General features: G+C 41.6%; 2 protein-coding genes across 2 annotated transcripts; both read left to right on the plus strand.

The window, feature by feature from the left end:
• Positions 1-2,897: 2,897 nt before the first annotated feature.
• Positions 2,898-6,380, plus strand: LOC106605277 (uncharacterized). Its single transcript, XM_014200738.2, has 5 exons — positions 2,898-3,104; positions 3,445-3,976; positions 4,292-4,451; positions 4,779-5,005; positions 5,762-6,380. Exons 2-5 carry the CDS (start codon positions 3,467-3,469, stop codon positions 5,900-5,902), a joined length of 1,038 nt encoding a protein of 345 aa, XP_014056213.2. The 5' UTR covers positions 2,898-3,104; positions 3,445-3,466; the 3' UTR covers positions 5,903-6,380.
• A 4,641-nt stretch (positions 6,381-11,021) lies between these two features.
• LOC106605280 (deoxyribonuclease-2-alpha) lies at positions 11,022-16,911 on the plus strand. Its single transcript, XM_014200743.2, has 7 exons — positions 11,022-11,246; positions 11,679-11,776; positions 11,954-12,122; positions 12,703-12,802; positions 12,992-13,156; positions 15,582-15,806; positions 15,965-16,911. The coding sequence occupies exons 2-7, from the start codon at positions 11,679-11,681 to the stop codon at positions 16,381-16,383; spliced, it is 1,176 nt and encodes a 391-aa protein (XP_014056218.1). The 5' UTR covers positions 11,022-11,246; the 3' UTR covers positions 16,384-16,911.
• Positions 16,912-16,960: the final 49 nt, after the last annotated feature.

The raw sequence follows: 16,960 nt of genomic DNA on the forward strand, positions 1-16,960 counted from the left end.
AGCACGTCACAGAATGTGTTTTTTTGGAAGAAAAAAATTTGAAAGCGGGAAAAATCCATACATTAGCCGCGTCATTGTTTAAGCCGCGAGGTTCAAAGCCTGGGAATAAAATTGCAGTTTATAGTCCGGAATTTACGGTATACAGAGAAAAGAGTCGGCCCGAGAATTGAATCCTGTTGAGTTGACATGCAAAGGTTACTAGGAGGTAACTGAGGAATATTTACACATACAGTTGAAGTCGGAAGTTTAAATACTCTTAGGTTGGAGTCATTAAAGATCGTTTTTCAACCACTCCACAAATTTCTTGTAAACAAACTATAGTTTTGGCAAATCGGTTAGGATATCTACTTTATGCATGACACAAGTAACGTTTCCAACAATTCTTTACAGACAGATTATTTCACATATAATTCACTGTATCACAATTCCAGTGGGTCAGAAGTTTACATACACTAAGTTGACTGTGCCTTTAAACAGCTTGGAAAATTCCAGAAAATTATGTCATGGCTTTAGATAGGCTAATTGACACCATTTGAGTCAATTGGAGGTGTACCTGTGGATGTATTTCAAGGCCTACCTTCAAACCTACCTCTTTGCTTGGCATCATGGGAAAATCAAAAGAAATCAGCCAAGACCTCAGAAAAAAATTGTAGACCTCCACAAGTCTGGTTCATTCTTGGGAGAAATTTCCAAATGCTTGAAGGTACCACGTTCATCTGAACAAACAATAGTACGCAAGTATAAACACCATGGGACCACGCAGCCATCATACCCCTGTCACGTCCTGACCAGCAGATGGAGCTAGTGTTTTAGTTTTGGGGTCAGGACGTGGCATGTTTGTATTGGTTAAATGTTGGGTGGATGATTGGGACTTCCAATTGAAGCCAGGTGTGTATAGTTGCCTTTGATTGGAAGTCCTATATAGGTGTGTGTGTTTTTCTTTGGGGTTGTGGGTGGTTGTTTTTTGCACTGCGTTTCTAGCCTGCAGAACTGTAGCTGTTGTTACTTTGTTTGAATTTTTAAGTGGATGCTTTACTCCTTTATTTTAATTAAAGATGAGTATTCACGTACCTGCTGCATATTGGTCCTCCTTCACCGACAACAACCGTTACAACCCCTCAGGAAGGAGACACGTTCTGTCTCCTAGAGATGAACGTACTTTGGTGCGAAAATTGCAAATCAATCTCAGAACAACAGCAAAGGACCTTGTGAAGATGCTGGAGGAAACAGGTACAAAAGTATCTATATCCACAGTAAAATGAGCCCTATATTGACATAACCTGAAAGGCCGCTCAGCAAGGAGGAAGCCACTGCTCCAAAACTGCCATAAAAATCCAGACTACAGTTTGCAACTGCACATGGGGACAAAAATCATATTTTTTGAGAAACATCCTCTGGTCTGATGAAACAAAAATAGAACTGTTTGGCCATAATGACCATTGTTATGTTTGGAGGAAAAAGGGGAAGGCTTGCAAGCCGAAGAACACCATCCCAACTGTGAAGCACGGGGGTGGCAGCATCATGTTGTGGGGTGCTTTGCTGCAGGAGGGACTGGTGCACTTCACAAAATAAATGTCATTAGGTAGGGAAATGATGTGGATATATTGAAGCAACATCTCAAGACATCAGTCAGGAAGTTAAAGCTTGGTCGCAAATGGATCTTCCAAATGGACAATGACCCCAAGCATACTTCCAAAGTTGTGGCAAAATGGCTTAAGGACAACAAAGTCAAGGTATTGGAGTGGCCATCACAAAGCCCTGACCTCAATCCCATAGAAAATGTATAGGCGGAACTGAAAAAGCGTGTGTGAGCAAGGAGGCCTACAAACTTGACTCAGTTAAACCAGCTCTGTCAGGAGGAATGGGCCAAAATTCACCCAACTTATTGTGTGAAGCTTGTGGAAGGCTACCTGAAACGTTTGACCCAAGTTAAACAATTTAAAGGCAATGCTACCAAATACTAATTGAGTGTATGTAAACTTCTGACCCACTGGGAATGTGATGAAATAAATAAAAGCTGAAATAAATCATTCTCTCTACTATTATTCTGACATTTCAAGTTCTTAAAATAAACTGGTGATCCTAACTGACCTAAGACAGGGAATTTTTACTAGGATTAAATGTCAGGAATTGTGAAAAACTGAGTTTAAATGTATTTGGCTAAGGTGTATGTAAACTTCCGACTTCAACTGTAGGTAGGGGTAAAGTGACTAGGCAAGAGGACAGATAATAAGCAGTAGCAGCTGTGTATGTGATGAGTCAAAAGAGTTTGAGGGTCAGCGTGGCAGATGTGTTGTTGCCTACTCTCACCACACGGGACAATACATGCACTCCATGATATTAACAGATTTGTCAAATTTGACAAATTAATTCACAGTGATCAAGTTTTATACATCAATGGATGATAAACAGCAGAACACTTTTTGAACTACAGAATAGTTCAGACAAGTCATATATGAATACACACAAATTAACAATTACCCTCCCCTCTGTTCTCTCACTTCACCAAAAAGAATCAACATCTCACATCTGACTCTCTCCCTCTCTCTCTCTCTCTCTCACACACTTTGTCTACTTCTCCTTTAGCTGCAAGTCAACAGGAAGTATGTCAAACCACAGCCCCTATCAGAAAAACAGTGGGCCTGTTTCAACATGTTGCTGTTTCTGACTGTATGCTGTTCTGCTGAAAATGCAACATGAGCAGAGCAAAACTTCATAGTAATTTCCCCCTTTCTGATGTTCATCTCAAATAATGAGTTTTGGCTTTGTTAAAAACAAGGCTATTTGATAACATCGCACCACTGGCTATAACATCACACCACTTCACTTTTTAAAGTAATATTTCATAATGCAATGACGCAGAGAGATAGGGGACAAATAAATAGGGGTGGGTTGGGGTAAGAGGAACAGGAAGAGACTAGAGGGCTGACAGGCAGGCAGAGAAAGAGAGAGCGAGAAAGAGCTCGTCACGGTGATATGTGAAGCATAACTGATAGCAATTAGTTCTCATGAAGAAAACTGTCGTGAATCAGTGATGCCATCCCTAATCAGTGTGGACACAAGAAGATGATGTTTATCAGAAACTGAACTCCAGGAAAACACAGGTACGATAGACTTATTCAGAGCGTGGGTGGGTAAGGTAATGATTAGCAGGCAGGCAAGTACAATCCAGGATAGGAATTTAGTGCCTTAAAGAAGTGAGCAGGAAACCAGTACTGGTTTTTCATAAACACCCCTCTTGAGATTATACTATGTTATGCTTACAGATACAGTGGCCGTTCAGTCTGTGTCACACTAGAAGTCTTCTACATGTGTTGTTGCAAGTTAACATTTTAAGAAACTCTTTTAGATTACCTAAAACATTTTCTTACAACCAGTTACACAATCCTAATAATGTACAATAGAACTTCAGTTGATATATTTGTCTTATCTAATTTTTGGCAGGTTTACACTGAGACAGACGTAAATGGATGTTGTCATGGAATACCCAGGGGTCAAAGTTGAAACAGCTGAAGAGGAGCACTTGGAGGATCTAGTCATTATTAAGGAGGGGGATGTTGAGAGAGTTGTTGAGGGAGGGACAGAGCCAATAACAGGCAAGAGCAACGATGAAGACTCCAGTGTGGAAGAGGATGCCACTGCCAGACATGGACAGATTGGAAAAGCCAACACTGAAAGTGGAGATGGAGACAAAAGAAAAAAGGATAACCAAATAAATCAAGAAAAAGGAGAGACTGGGACAGAGGAGGGGGTTGAGCTCATTAAAGGGATGGATGAATTGGTAATGGATAGACAGAAAATAGATTGCAAGAAAGAGGGGATGGTGATGGTGGATATAACAGAAAAATACAAAACAGCAGAACAAGATTTGGAGACGGACAAACCATCACAAGGATTACAAGTTGGCACAAATATACATCTTCCCTTTGACCAGTTGCCCAAAGATACGCTGAGCCCAGAGCATGCCCAAAAACAGGTTTATAACATTTGCTTTCACAAAAAAATACAGCAATTTCCCTTGTGCCCACAATTACAATAATTCCGTTAGTGACCGAATACCAGTCTAAACATTTTGATGTAGCATTAGTTTTTGATGTAGAAGGGTTTTCTTTCACATATATAAAAAGAACAAACAACATCCCAGTGGTGGAAGAATGAGGGGTTCATTTTGTGGTTACAGAATTTGTAGGTGTGGAAATGCCAGCGTGTTTGAAATGAGTAGTGATACCACCCATTTTGAAATCCTTGATAATAGCTACTCTTTCTGCCACCTGCCACCTGTCTTTCTCAGGCTCAACGGTTAACCCCTTACTTCCCAGACGCTCTGTATGACCTGGTTTTTACTCTGCAAGAAGGAAGACGACTCAATGACCAGCGGTGCTCGTTCAGAGGGAGGAGAAGGTGCCATTCTGAACCCAACACCTACAGTCCAGCCCACAGAGCCCACAGAGGTGATAGAATGTGAAAACAACTCCCTGTAATGATAACTAACTAACTGACTGTGGTAAACATAACAGCTGTTGCAATTAGCTTCCCTTGTTTCCCCATAAACACGCTGACTCATGAAGGGGAAAAGCTGTAAATAACTGTACGGTACCAACATCCATTGAAGCACTTCTATCATATAACTGTGGCAGGGACAGATATTAGGATGTCTTCTGTACATTAGTGAAATATTGAAATAATATTGCTTGAATGATTAACTAGGACACCAAATGAACTAGGCCACTAAATGTAGCATGTCTCCACTCTCTTTTCTCCCCTTCCATTCCCAACAGTGCATTTCTCCTCAATGACCTCGCTGCAGAAAGATGAGTTCTTTGACTTGCTGGCTACTTCCCAAGGCCGTCGGCTTGACGACCAGCGGGCGGAACTACATGACACCCCACCCCCTAAGCCGAAAGCCAATAAGAAGAGGAGCAGCGTAAAAGATACAAAGCCCAAAAAGTCTGCTCCAATTGCAGTGCAGAACGAGGACTTGTACAATATGATTCTCATGTCGCAGGTAAGTAACTGGCCATCATGATAATTAAGAATGTGTTCTCAAATGACTTGTCTAATTAAAAAAAGGTTAAATAAAAAATAATAATAACTGTAATCACCCAAGCTGCCAGTAGTCAATTTGAACAAAATGTTATTTTGTTCTTGTCATAAGCAAAATATAATGTGGGCATCATGTCATACAGTACGGAGAAAAAAAATGTATGAAATGTATGCATTCACTACTGTAAGTCGCTCTGGATAAGAGCGTCTGCTAAATGACTAAAATGTCAAATGTAAATGTAAATATGGTGTTACGTTGAGATCATGTTACAGTGCTACATTGTCATTACAGATGAAGGATCTTCATTTGATCACTCTGTTGTTGCTGAGAATTTTCCTGCCCCCCAGAAAATGCAGATGAGCTTCGTGATTTTACATAAATGAACAAAAACCCGCACTAACACACAGTTATATTAACAGTATTGTCCTTTTCATGTAGCTTAATTTTGGCCAGTTTATAGCCTAACCACCGATCATGCAACGTTATGGACTAAACATTCAAATGCTGTTGCTGCAGGATTATTTTACTGGTCAAATGAATATCCTACACCTGTGTGTCATGTGCTGTAACATGGGCATTAGGTATTATGTTGTATGGTGTAACAACTTATCATGTCATATGGTGTTACGTAGGTGTAATGTCTCGTCTCCGTACCTCAGGTCCAGTGTAAAATAGGCATCAAGCCATGTGGTGTTTCTGTCTGTCTCTGTACTTCAGGCCCAGGGTAGGCTGGAGGAGCAGCGCAGTGCGGCCCCGGGCCCTATGGATGATGAAGACTTCTTTTCCTTACTGCTGAGTGTCCAGGGAGGACGCATGGAGGACCAGAGGACTGAGCTGCCTGGGATTCTGGGAACCTGAGAGATACACATGCTGGAGAGATGGGCTCAAATGGCTCAGAGCATGTGGTGTAGCCCTATAGTGCAATGGCTTTTGCTTCTTATTCACCTGGCTAGACCAGGCATGACCATTTTGTTCTGTTATGGTCTGAGCTGACAGTACCATCTGTATCGATGACTGCATCAGTAATTTAACAAAAAAATTGTATGTGAATAATAGAGGTGTCAATTCAGCTGCATAATGCTATAGAGACTAATTCGAATGTTTGTTGTCTGATATTAAGCTTACAGAGTGGGCAGATTTGTATGTTGACTGCACAATAATTTGGATGATATTCAAAATGCCCCTAAGCTTTGGGGTGCTTTAAATGTGTTTATCGCAATATGAGGGAATTCGTTTTGCCCAGCACAGCAGTGAATGAGTATGAATGAGAGTGTTTGTGTTTCCATGTTATATTTGAATACAGCTCCTCACGAGAATAAACTATGTGTTAAATGTTTGACTTGCATCAAGAGTGTTTCTAGTTGTTCCCCGAGAACGCTTACGATAAAGTCTTTGTCTACTGGACCACTCAATATTCATTATTAATTTATCAAACAAAAGACATCTGCCTTTACATTACACTATTGCAATGCACTAGTGCTGTTAACAGAAACTAACTTTTCTAGACAACTGGGCTGTTAGGCTAGCCTATATGTGCTGTGGATTAATTTTCCACAGGACAGTGGAAATGTATCAACTCCATCCCTAAACTGTTCAACCATTGTTGACAACAGCAAGGAAAACACACTTGTTCATTAAATATGTATCCAATAAGTATGTATCATACGTTTGCGGCTTGCTTTATGGTCATATATGCTCTTCCATTTAAATAAATAGATGGTCCCCAACCGAGGTAAAGACAGTTTCAAGTTGGATATTCAACGGATATTCGCACTTTCAAACCTCAATAGCTTTCAAACCACTTGAGCCACAGACACCAAATAAGTGTCATGATGTTGGAAAAATTGCGCACAACATTGCACAAGTCTTATTTTCATGATTTGAGCGTTAATTCGCTTTCCAAAGCTAATAAACATGTGGAAATGTGAGCAGCATTTTGTTTTCCTAGTTGAAATAGTTAGGGAGCGTGAACAAAGTACAAACTATTTTTACATTCAAATTTCAATAGCTCATTGGTCATGTGACCTACTGACTTCAAACAAGGTTCAGAATGTCCACTGAGTGGGACTACACATTGCACACCCTTTAGTTTGTCCATTTTCATCTCACATGGTTTTACATTAATTTTTCTAAATGTAAAATTTCAATAGTTCCTTGGTCGTGTGACCTACTGACTTCAAACATAGCGACTCCTGTGGCGGGCAGGGCGCAGTGCACGCTGACACGGTCGCCAGGTGTATGGTGTTTCCTCCGACACATTGGTGCGGCTGGCTTCCGGGTTGGATGGGCATTGTGTCAAGAAGCAGTGCGGCTTGGTTGGGTTGTGTTTTGGAGGACGCATGGCTCTCGACCTTCGCCTCTCCCGAGTCCGTACGGGAGTTGCAGCGATGAGACAAGACTGTAACTACTACCAATTGGATACCACGAAATTGGGGAAATTGTCTTTTGTCGATGGCGATTATGATATCGTTTAGGACCTTGAGCGTGGCTGAGGTGCACCCATGACCAGCTCGGAAACCAGATTGCATAGCGGAGAATGTACGGTGGGATTCGAAATGGTCGGTGATCTGTTTATTAACTTGGCTTTCGAAGACCTTAGAAAGGCAGGGTAGGATAGATATAGGTCTGTAACAGTTTGGGTCTAGAGTGTCTCCCCCTTTGAAGAGGGGTATGACCGCGGCAGCTTTCCAATCTTTGGGGATCTCAGACGATACGAAAGAGAGGTTGAACAGGCTAGTAATAGGGGTTGCAAGAGAGGGTCCAGATTGTCTAGCCCAGCTGATTTGTAGGGATCCAGATTTTGCAGCTCTTTCAGAACATCAGCTATCTGGATTTGGGTGAAGGAGAAATAGGGGAGGCTTGGGCAAGTTGCTGTGGGGGGTGCAGAGCTGTTGACCAGGGTAGGGGTAGTCAGGTGGAAAGCAAGGCCAGCCGTAGAAAAATGCTTATTTAAATTCTCAATAATCATAGATTTATCGGTGGTGACAGTGTTTCCTAGACTCAGTGCATTGGGCAGCTGGGAGGAGGTGCTCTTATTCTCATTGGATTTTATAGTGTCCCAGAACTTTTTTGAGTTTGTGCTACAGGATGAAAATTTCGGTTTGAAAAAGCTAGCCTTTGCTTTCCTAACTGCCTGTGTATATTGGTTCCTAACTTCCCTGAAAAGTTACATATCACGGGGGCTATTCAATGCTAATGCAGTATGCCACAGGATGTGTTTATGCTGGTCAAGGGCAGTCAGGTCTGGAGTGAACCAAGGGCTATATCTGTTCCTGGTTCAACATTTTTTGAATGGGACAAGCTTATTTAAGATGGTGAGGAAAGCACTTTAAAAAAATAACCAGGCATCCTCTACTGACGGAATGAGGTCAATATCTTTCCAGGACGATTAGAAAGGCCTGCTCGCTGAAGTGTTTTAGGGAGTGTTTGACTGTGATGAGGGGTGGTCGTTTGACCGCAGACCCATTACGGATGCAGGCAATGAGGCAGTGATCGCTGAGATCCTGGTTGAAGACAGCAGAGGTGTATTTAGAGGACAGGTTGGTCAGGAAGATATCTATGAGGGTGCCCGAGTTTACAGATTTGGGGTTGTACCTGGTAGGTTCCATGATCAGTTGGGTGAGATTGAGGGCATCTAGCTTAGATTGTAGGACGGCCGGGGTGTTAAGCACATCCCAGTTCAGGTCACCAAACAGTACAAACTCTGAAGATAGATCTTCTTTACTTCTTATCTGGTAAACTGCTACTGTGTGTCAAGAAAAGAGCCCCAATTAGGGGTTAGTGTACTCCAGTAAAAAAGGGCTGGTTTAGATTAAAAACTATTTCCCTGTGTCCCCGTTCATAGGGGCATGAGAGACTAGTCATTGGTAGAATTGAGTTGGCACTTTATTGGCCCAAACACCCACAGACCCACAAGGTTGAGGTTACTCATGGACAGTAATTAGTAATAAAAAATGTTTTGCATTGATGCATTGTGTTTTCTAACTGTCCAAAAATAGGATCCAAAGTGTTAGGAAATATTTGTTCCCATAAATACAAAGGAGGATGTCTCTCCTCATACCTCTGGCACTTTAGTCAGACTGCCAGACTGTGCACCACAGAGCCAATCAGGAGAGAATACATACAGGTCAGCGGTGCCAATTGAAAGTCAAGGGGTGTGTCTGTGCCTTTTGGATTACTCTCTCTTTACAGAGAACCCCTGTGGTTCAAGTCAAGAGCTATCCTTCCCCTTTCAGTCTGCTCTGCGCATGTCTGAAAGTGACAGAGCCAGCAGCCAAGAGAGTTTTTCACAATATGTCATAACAAATTATTACACTTATGAATGTATGTAAAATGCTAATGTGAATTAGATCCAGTACATTGGAATAACTAAGACCTGAATTTGAATGCAGCGTGTTCCGATTCCTCCTTCTCTTTCTGTCCAGCAGGGTCAACCAAAAACACTTGGCCTGATGGTTCATGAAGATACTGGGGAAGCAATATAGAAATGTATTGATCCCTTAAATGATTTTACTATTAAATGACCCATATCACAACCCTCATACATCTTCACAAAAATGTACCTAAATCAATTTTGGAAAAAGGATTTTACTCAAACAAGACTTTGAATTAATTTTTCCAGTTAGAAATAGTAGGCCATGTATCGAATAACTATTTTCATCAGAAAAACAAACCCTCAAATGGAATATTGCATTTTGTAAGTTGTCTGCAGGTGGCTTGTGGAATGCACTCAAATATCAAGTCTACCAGGTTATGTAAACTGCGTTCTAATACTCAAAGTAGAAGGATTTGTCTTAATGTACAGGATATGAAAGTGATGCTATGAAAAGGATTCTTTCACGTTATCAAGCTCACTCTGACTGACAAATCACTGCCTATTACTGTGATTAAAAAGAGCATATGAAACATTGTTTTTCATGAGGCCTACCTGTGCGCCTTCCTTTAAGCACCTCTGTTTGAACACCTGTCCTGTCCTTGATCCATCCCACATACAGCCATTTGCGGATCTTTTCAGTGTCCATGTGAAAGATAGTTATTGCGAGGATGGAACATTTGTTAACATCATTTTTTTAACACCCATGTAAAATGAAGGCCTACAAAGCTTACAGATTTAAGTCTAATAGCATGAGATGAAAGTAGACAAACATCAGAGTGTGCGATATGAAGGTATAGTCAGTGGACATTCTGAACCTTGTTTGAGGTCAGTAGGTCACATGACCAAGGAGCTATTGAAATTCTAAATGTTGAAAAATTCATGTAAAATCATGTGAGATGAAAATGGACAAACTAAAGGGTGTACAATATAGAAGGGTAGGCAGTGGACATTCTGAACCTTATTTGAAGTCACTAGGTCACATGACCAAGGAGTTATTGAAATGTTAAATGTAGAATAATTAATGTAAAAACGTGTGAGATGAAAATGGATCAAACTAAAGGATGTGCAATGTGTAGGCCCACTGAGTGGACATTCTGAACCTTGTTTGAAGTCACTAAGTCACATGACCAAGGAGCTATTGAATTTTAAATGTAGAAAAATTCATGTAAAAACGTGTGAGATGAAAATGGACAAACTAAAGGGTGTGGAATACAGAAGGGTAGTCAGTGGACATTCTGAACCTTGTTTGAAGTCCCTAGGTCATATGACCAATGAGCTATTGAAACTCAAAAATGTAAATAAATTATTTTAAATAGTGCGAGATGTAAATTGACAAAAAGAAGTGTGTGCAATGTGTGTCTATGCCATCGGGTTAGCTACAACCAGTTTTGAAAGTTTTGGGAATAATGGTTAAAGAGTTATTGAAATTTGAAAAATTTGATTTGTCACTATGTTGACGGTCCCTAACTGGTGTTGGTTGACGTAAGGAAAACTACAGGCGAATATCCGTCGAATATCCAACCTCAAACTGTCTTCACCTCGGTTGTTTCCCATGTGTAAAAGTCAGAAGGGTGCCTATGGTCCAGGGCGTTAGTGCGAGTTCCTCCACTAGGCTTTGAAGGCGCCCTGGAACAGAGCTAACAGAAGGGTAGCTAATGCAAACTATTGTCATTAACTCGTGACCGTAAGCCCGCCCCGTGACATCATACTTCAAAACAAGGATGCGTCTCGACTTTAGAAATGGAATAATTCGCCACAATCAAAGATCACGCGGATACAGAAAAGCTGTAGAATCAGCGTACTTGTCAAGTTCTTATCTACTCAAAGGTAGGATAAGTGTTGATGTAGAAATTAGACTTTTCAATAAACCTTACAGTGGGGCACATTTGGTATAGTCTATAGCAGGTGTATTCAACTCTTTCTTTTCCTACGAGGTCCGGAGCCTGTTGGATTTCTGTTCTATCTGATCATTATTTGCGCAGACCTGGGTCTGAATCAGTCCCCCCTGATTAGAGGGGAACTAAAAAACGTAGTGGAACTGGCTTCGAGGTCCAGAGTTGAGTTTAACGGGGATATAAGTTTCGTTTGCATGGGTTATACTTCTTTCTAATTCTTTCTAAACCAGTTGACAAATCAATTAGATATCAACTCAATGAAAAATCGGATACTTTTTGTTAGTTTACTTCTGATACATTTGTAACAACATTGTAACATAATTGTAACATCGAAACTATTTTGACCTCATTGCTTTTGCTTCAGATGTTGTCACTTGTTGTCCTGCTGATCCTGTTTCAACCAGGAGAGGGAGGCACCTCACCTATCTCCTGTTACAATGATCAAGGGGAAGCTGTAGACTGGTGAGAAAACAGCTTTGGGCAGACTGAAGATTGAACTGATATGACCTCCTTCTTCCCTTAGGTCTGTTAGCTACTTAGTCACAGACAGTGTGCATAGCAAGGTATGCTAAAACAACACAAAGTACTGAGAATCAAACTCTATCTCTCCTTCTCTCTCTCTCGGTTGCTCTCTCTCAGGTTCTATCTCTACAAACTCCCCCATGTTGATCGTGAATTTCCCAACGATGGACAGAGTTATCTACTGATGGACAAAGGGAGCGAGGGATGGACGGATGGAAACGTGTTGGTGAATGACAGCACTGGAGCCCTGGGGAGGACTGTGGGCCAGCTGTATGAGCAGGGGAAGGTCTGGTTCCTTCTAGTATAAATATCAGACCACATTTGAATGAGCTGTGAAACTTAAAGGGAAAATCCACTCAAAAACCATCTGTTGATACAGGTCCAAAATGTTTTTTTCATGATGATATGGCCGGTGACATTTTGTTTCTTGGAAGTTCAATATCTCGAAACTTGACTGCTGACATGGTAAACCGTTTTGGGACTGTATCAACAGTGGACTAATGAAAAAAATACCAAAAGATAGTTTTTGAGTGTTTTCCCTTAACAGTTGTATTTGCAGTAACACATAGCAGTATTTACAACTGCTGAATTTTTTGGGGTCAAAGTGGAATGAGACAGAATGACACAAAAATAAAAATGTGGAACTATAACTTTTTGTGGGTTGTTTGTTTCACTGTCTAATTTTCACTAAGGTGCAATGGGAGTTTTCTTTTCACCCAGACAGCCATGATAAATAAATACAGCATATGACGTTATCAAAGAACAAACACTATTGACACTATAACCCTTGTTTCTGAGTTTAGAGTGTACAATATCCATGGAAGTGTATATCTTCTGATGATGAGTGTGTGTACTTTCCCTTGCAGAATGCTGACATTGCATACATCCTGTACAATGACCAGAGACCACCCGAGGAGGGAGAAAGAGGGTTTGGTTTCCTTAGTAACCGAGGTGGCCACACTAAAGGTCAGGACAATATAAACCTCAGCTGTATACTGTATACAGGCATCACATTGTAATGTTAATCTCAGCACCCAGGTATCTGGCCAGCTACTCCATTTGTTGTATGTTAATGTTTTTGTCTGTCAAGAAAGTACTGTTGTGAAATGACTCCGTTTTCAATGAGTGACTGTTATCTCCCTCTCTCCGTCTCAGGTGTTGTCTTATTGGACAAGACACAGGGCTACTGGTTGGTCCACAGCACCCCTCATTTCCCCCCTGTAAAGGAAATAGGGCAATATTCCTACCCAGGTAGTGGTGTACAGAACGGACAGAACTTCATCTGTGTGACCTACCCACTGGAACGCTTTCAGGCCATTGGTAAGACTGTAATCCTGTAAAAGTCATTTGGAATACTATAGGTTTACCATAGAATTCTGATAAAGGATCTTGGATTATCCACCCTGTTATAATGCATGAAACTGTGAATTGTTTCTATTTCATGCGACGGTTTCATGCTGAGACAGACTCTCTGTGCGTACAACCCGATCCGACAAGGTGGGAAATCCGTCGACGTGCCCTTGAGCAAGGCACTTAACCCTAATTTTCCCCAGGGGTGCCGTACTATTATTGCTGACCCTACAAACTAAATGCTATGTCATAATCACTCTCCACAGTAATAGTGGGTCTCTAATGATAAAGTACTGCTGCCCCTATCACTGAAAAACCTGCATGCAGTGAACAAAAAATGTACAATTAACTCATTATTACGCAACAGTTAATAAAGCCACATTAATGTTGACACAACAATTGTGAACCAAAAAGAACATTTGCATAAACAATTTAGGTCATTAGCATTTTAGCATATTGTTGTAGCAAGTGCCACTACAACCTGGCTAGCAAATGGTGCTGTTACCATAGTGACAGATAGGGTTATCCTCTATGGCACTGTAACTATAGAGACCATAATCCTCCCACTGTGCGATGTTTGCTCTGTAAGTTTCATGTCTCTTGTGCAGTTGTACTGAACAGAAATATAAACACAACATGTCTGGTGAGTATGCAGGCCATGGAAGAACTGGGCCATTTTCAGCTTCCAGGAATAGTTTACAGATCCTTGTGACATGGGGCCGTGCATTATCATGCTGAAACATGAGGTGATGGCGGTGGATGAATGGTATGACAATGGGCCTCAGGATCTCGTCATGGTATCTCTGTGCATTCAAATTGCCATTGTTGAAGTGCAATTGTGTTTGTTGTCCATAGCTTATGCCTGCCCATACCATAACCCCACCGCCACCATGGGATAAGGCGTAAGGCGCAACCGAGGGTAGTGCGAACGGCCCAGTACATCACTCGGTCCAAGCTTCCTGCCATCCAGGACCCATATAATAGGCGGTGTCAGAGGAAAGCCCATAAAATTGTCAGAGACTCCACAGTCACCCAAGATATAGACTGGTTTCTCTGCTACCGCACGGCAAGCGATACCGGAGCGCCAAGTCTAGGACCAAAAGGCTCCTCAACAGCTTCTACCCCCGAGCCATTAGACTGCTGAACAATTCATAAAAATCGCCACAGGACAATTTACATTGACACCTCCCTCCTTGTACACTGCTGCTACTCGCTGTTTGTATGTTACCTATGCATAGTCACTTCGTCTCCACCTACATGTACAGATTACCACAACTAGCCTGTAACCCTGCACACTGACTCGGTACCGGTGCCCCTGTATATAGCCTCGTTATTGTTATTCTTATTGTGTTACTTTTTATTATTACTTTTTATTTGAGTCTACTTGGTAAATATTTTCTTCTTCTTGAACTGCACTGTTGGTTAAGGGCTTGTAAGTAAGCATTTCACAGTAAAGTCTACACTTGTTGTATTCGGCACGTGGCAAATAAAGTTTGATTTGATTTGATACTCTGTTCACAACGTTGACATCAACAAACCGCTCGCCCACACAACGCCATACATGTGGTCTGCAGTTGTGAAGCCGGTTGGACGTAGTGCCAAATTCTCTAAAATGATGTTGGATGCCGCTTATGGTAGGGAAATGAACATTCAATTATCTGGCAACAGCTCTGGTGGATATTCCTGCAGTCAGCATGCCTATTGCACGCTCCCTTAAAACTTGAGACATTTGTGGCATTGTGTTGTGTGACAAAACTGCACATCTTAGAGTGGCATTTTATTGTCCCCAGTACAAGGTGCACCTGTGTAATGATCATGCTGTTTAATCAGCTTCTTGATATGCCACACCTGTCAGGTGGATGGATTATCTTTGCAAAGGAGAAACGCTCACTAACAGTGCACAACATTTGAGAGAAAAAAGCATTTTGTGCGTATGGAACATTTCTGGGATCTTTTATTTCAGCTCATGAAACATGGGACCAACACTTCATGTGTTGCATATATATTTTTGTTCAGTTTAAGATGAGTGTCATTAAATTGTGATAGGAGTTCTCAGTGGAGGCCAACTTCCATCATCCTCAAAGCATTGTCTTGTCTTAAAACATTTTCAATCTCATTTTAGCCACAATCAGTGAGTGGTCTTATACGTACAGGCATTTGTCTGCTACTCTGTTTGAAGAATTTGAAAAGTCATCATACTAATAAGTCATGTCATAGATTAAGATAGTACTTGTCTTGGAGCTTGGTGCCTATTGAATCACACAGACAGACAGACAGACAGACAGACAGACAGACAGACCAGTCAATTCATAATGATTTGTTTTACTTTTTACACAATTCGTTGATTGAAATATTTGAAGTGTTCAGTTGACATGTATTATGTTTTACATTGTAGGAGAGCAGTTGCAGATCAACCAGCCCAATGTGTATGACTGTGGTGTCCCTGCTTCCTTGGCCTCTCTGGTGCCCGCACTGGCTGACGTCTGTAACAACAGCCAAGGGCAGATGGCCTATAGCAACTTACCGCACCCCCAACCTGCATCCAATCGCAGTGTGTCTCTCACCTCATTGGGTGGAACCGAGTTCATCAGCTTTGCCAAGGGGAGATCATTCAATAATGGTAAGGAACAATTTAGAAACTATTCGTTTGTAATTTTTTTAACTGTTGAAGTGTTGTTTCATGGTTAGAATGACTATTCATGTCATTGCCATTTTGTAGTTGTGAATGACCCAACATTTAACCACAATATCCCCATTTCCCCTCCTGTCTCCCATTAGATCTGTACCACTCCTGGGTGGCTCCCTCCCTCCAGTCAGACCTCCTAGTCCAGTTCTGGATCCGCTCCGTTGGCATCCTGCCCTCTGACTGCTCCCAGGGCTGGAAGGTCCTGGACATCCAGCTTATCTCCCCAGGCGGGAGGATCACCTTCAAGGCCTCCAACGACCACTCAAAGTGGGCCGTGAGTACCACCGGGGGTGGGGTGGATGGAGCTGCTGGCTGGGTGTGTGTGGGCGACATCAACCGGAACGAGGCTGAGGAGAAGAGGGGGGGCGGGACTGTGTGTCTGCGGGACGCCACGGTGTGGAAGGCCTATCGGACAGCGGCGCTGGAGTGTGAGATGTGCGGGGGAGGGACTAGCGGGTGTGATGTGGACGTAGAGGATGCAAGGCACTACCAGGGAGATATGAATCAGTAAGCATCAGTGTGGCACCAGTGTAAAGTTACTAGTATGCACACAGTTCACTGAGCAGCTAGGTGTATTAGTATTATTAAGCTCCGTGAACAAGGTACCCCATAGAATGTTGATTAATAAGGTATCAGCATCTAATTCACTTTTTTATGGCAGCTTTGGAGTGTTTCATAAATTGCCATGAATAGAAACATACTTGAAAGGGAAGTGGCACTCCTATAATAATTAAACAATGAGCACTTTGCTACATTCTGTGTTGCTAATGACTGTAGGAAATGCTAATAAGTTGCTAATGACTGTAGGAAATGTTGATTGTGATCTCAGGTACATTTTATATGCGTCTGTTTTCAACCTTTTTTATGTAACAATTTTGTAATTTTTTAAATGATCGTTAAAGTATGTATAATGTTTTTTCTTTATTTCTCTTTTACTTTTTAGTCAAACGTTTGGTGACGTTTTCAGCTTTTAGCTTGAAACAGGCAAAGATACTGACTGTCTTCTGTCCCAATAAAGAAAGTACTGTTGCGGGGTGCACAAAAGGTTCTTCATTAAACTTCCTCATCCAGCAACAAGCTAGATACTA

This window comes from Salmo salar, chromosome ssa05, assembly GCF_905237065.1.
Source record: "Salmo salar chromosome ssa05, Ssal_v3.1, whole genome shotgun sequence".
In the NCBI taxonomy this organism is placed as follows: Eukaryota; Metazoa; Chordata; class Actinopteri; order Salmoniformes; family Salmonidae; genus Salmo; species Salmo salar.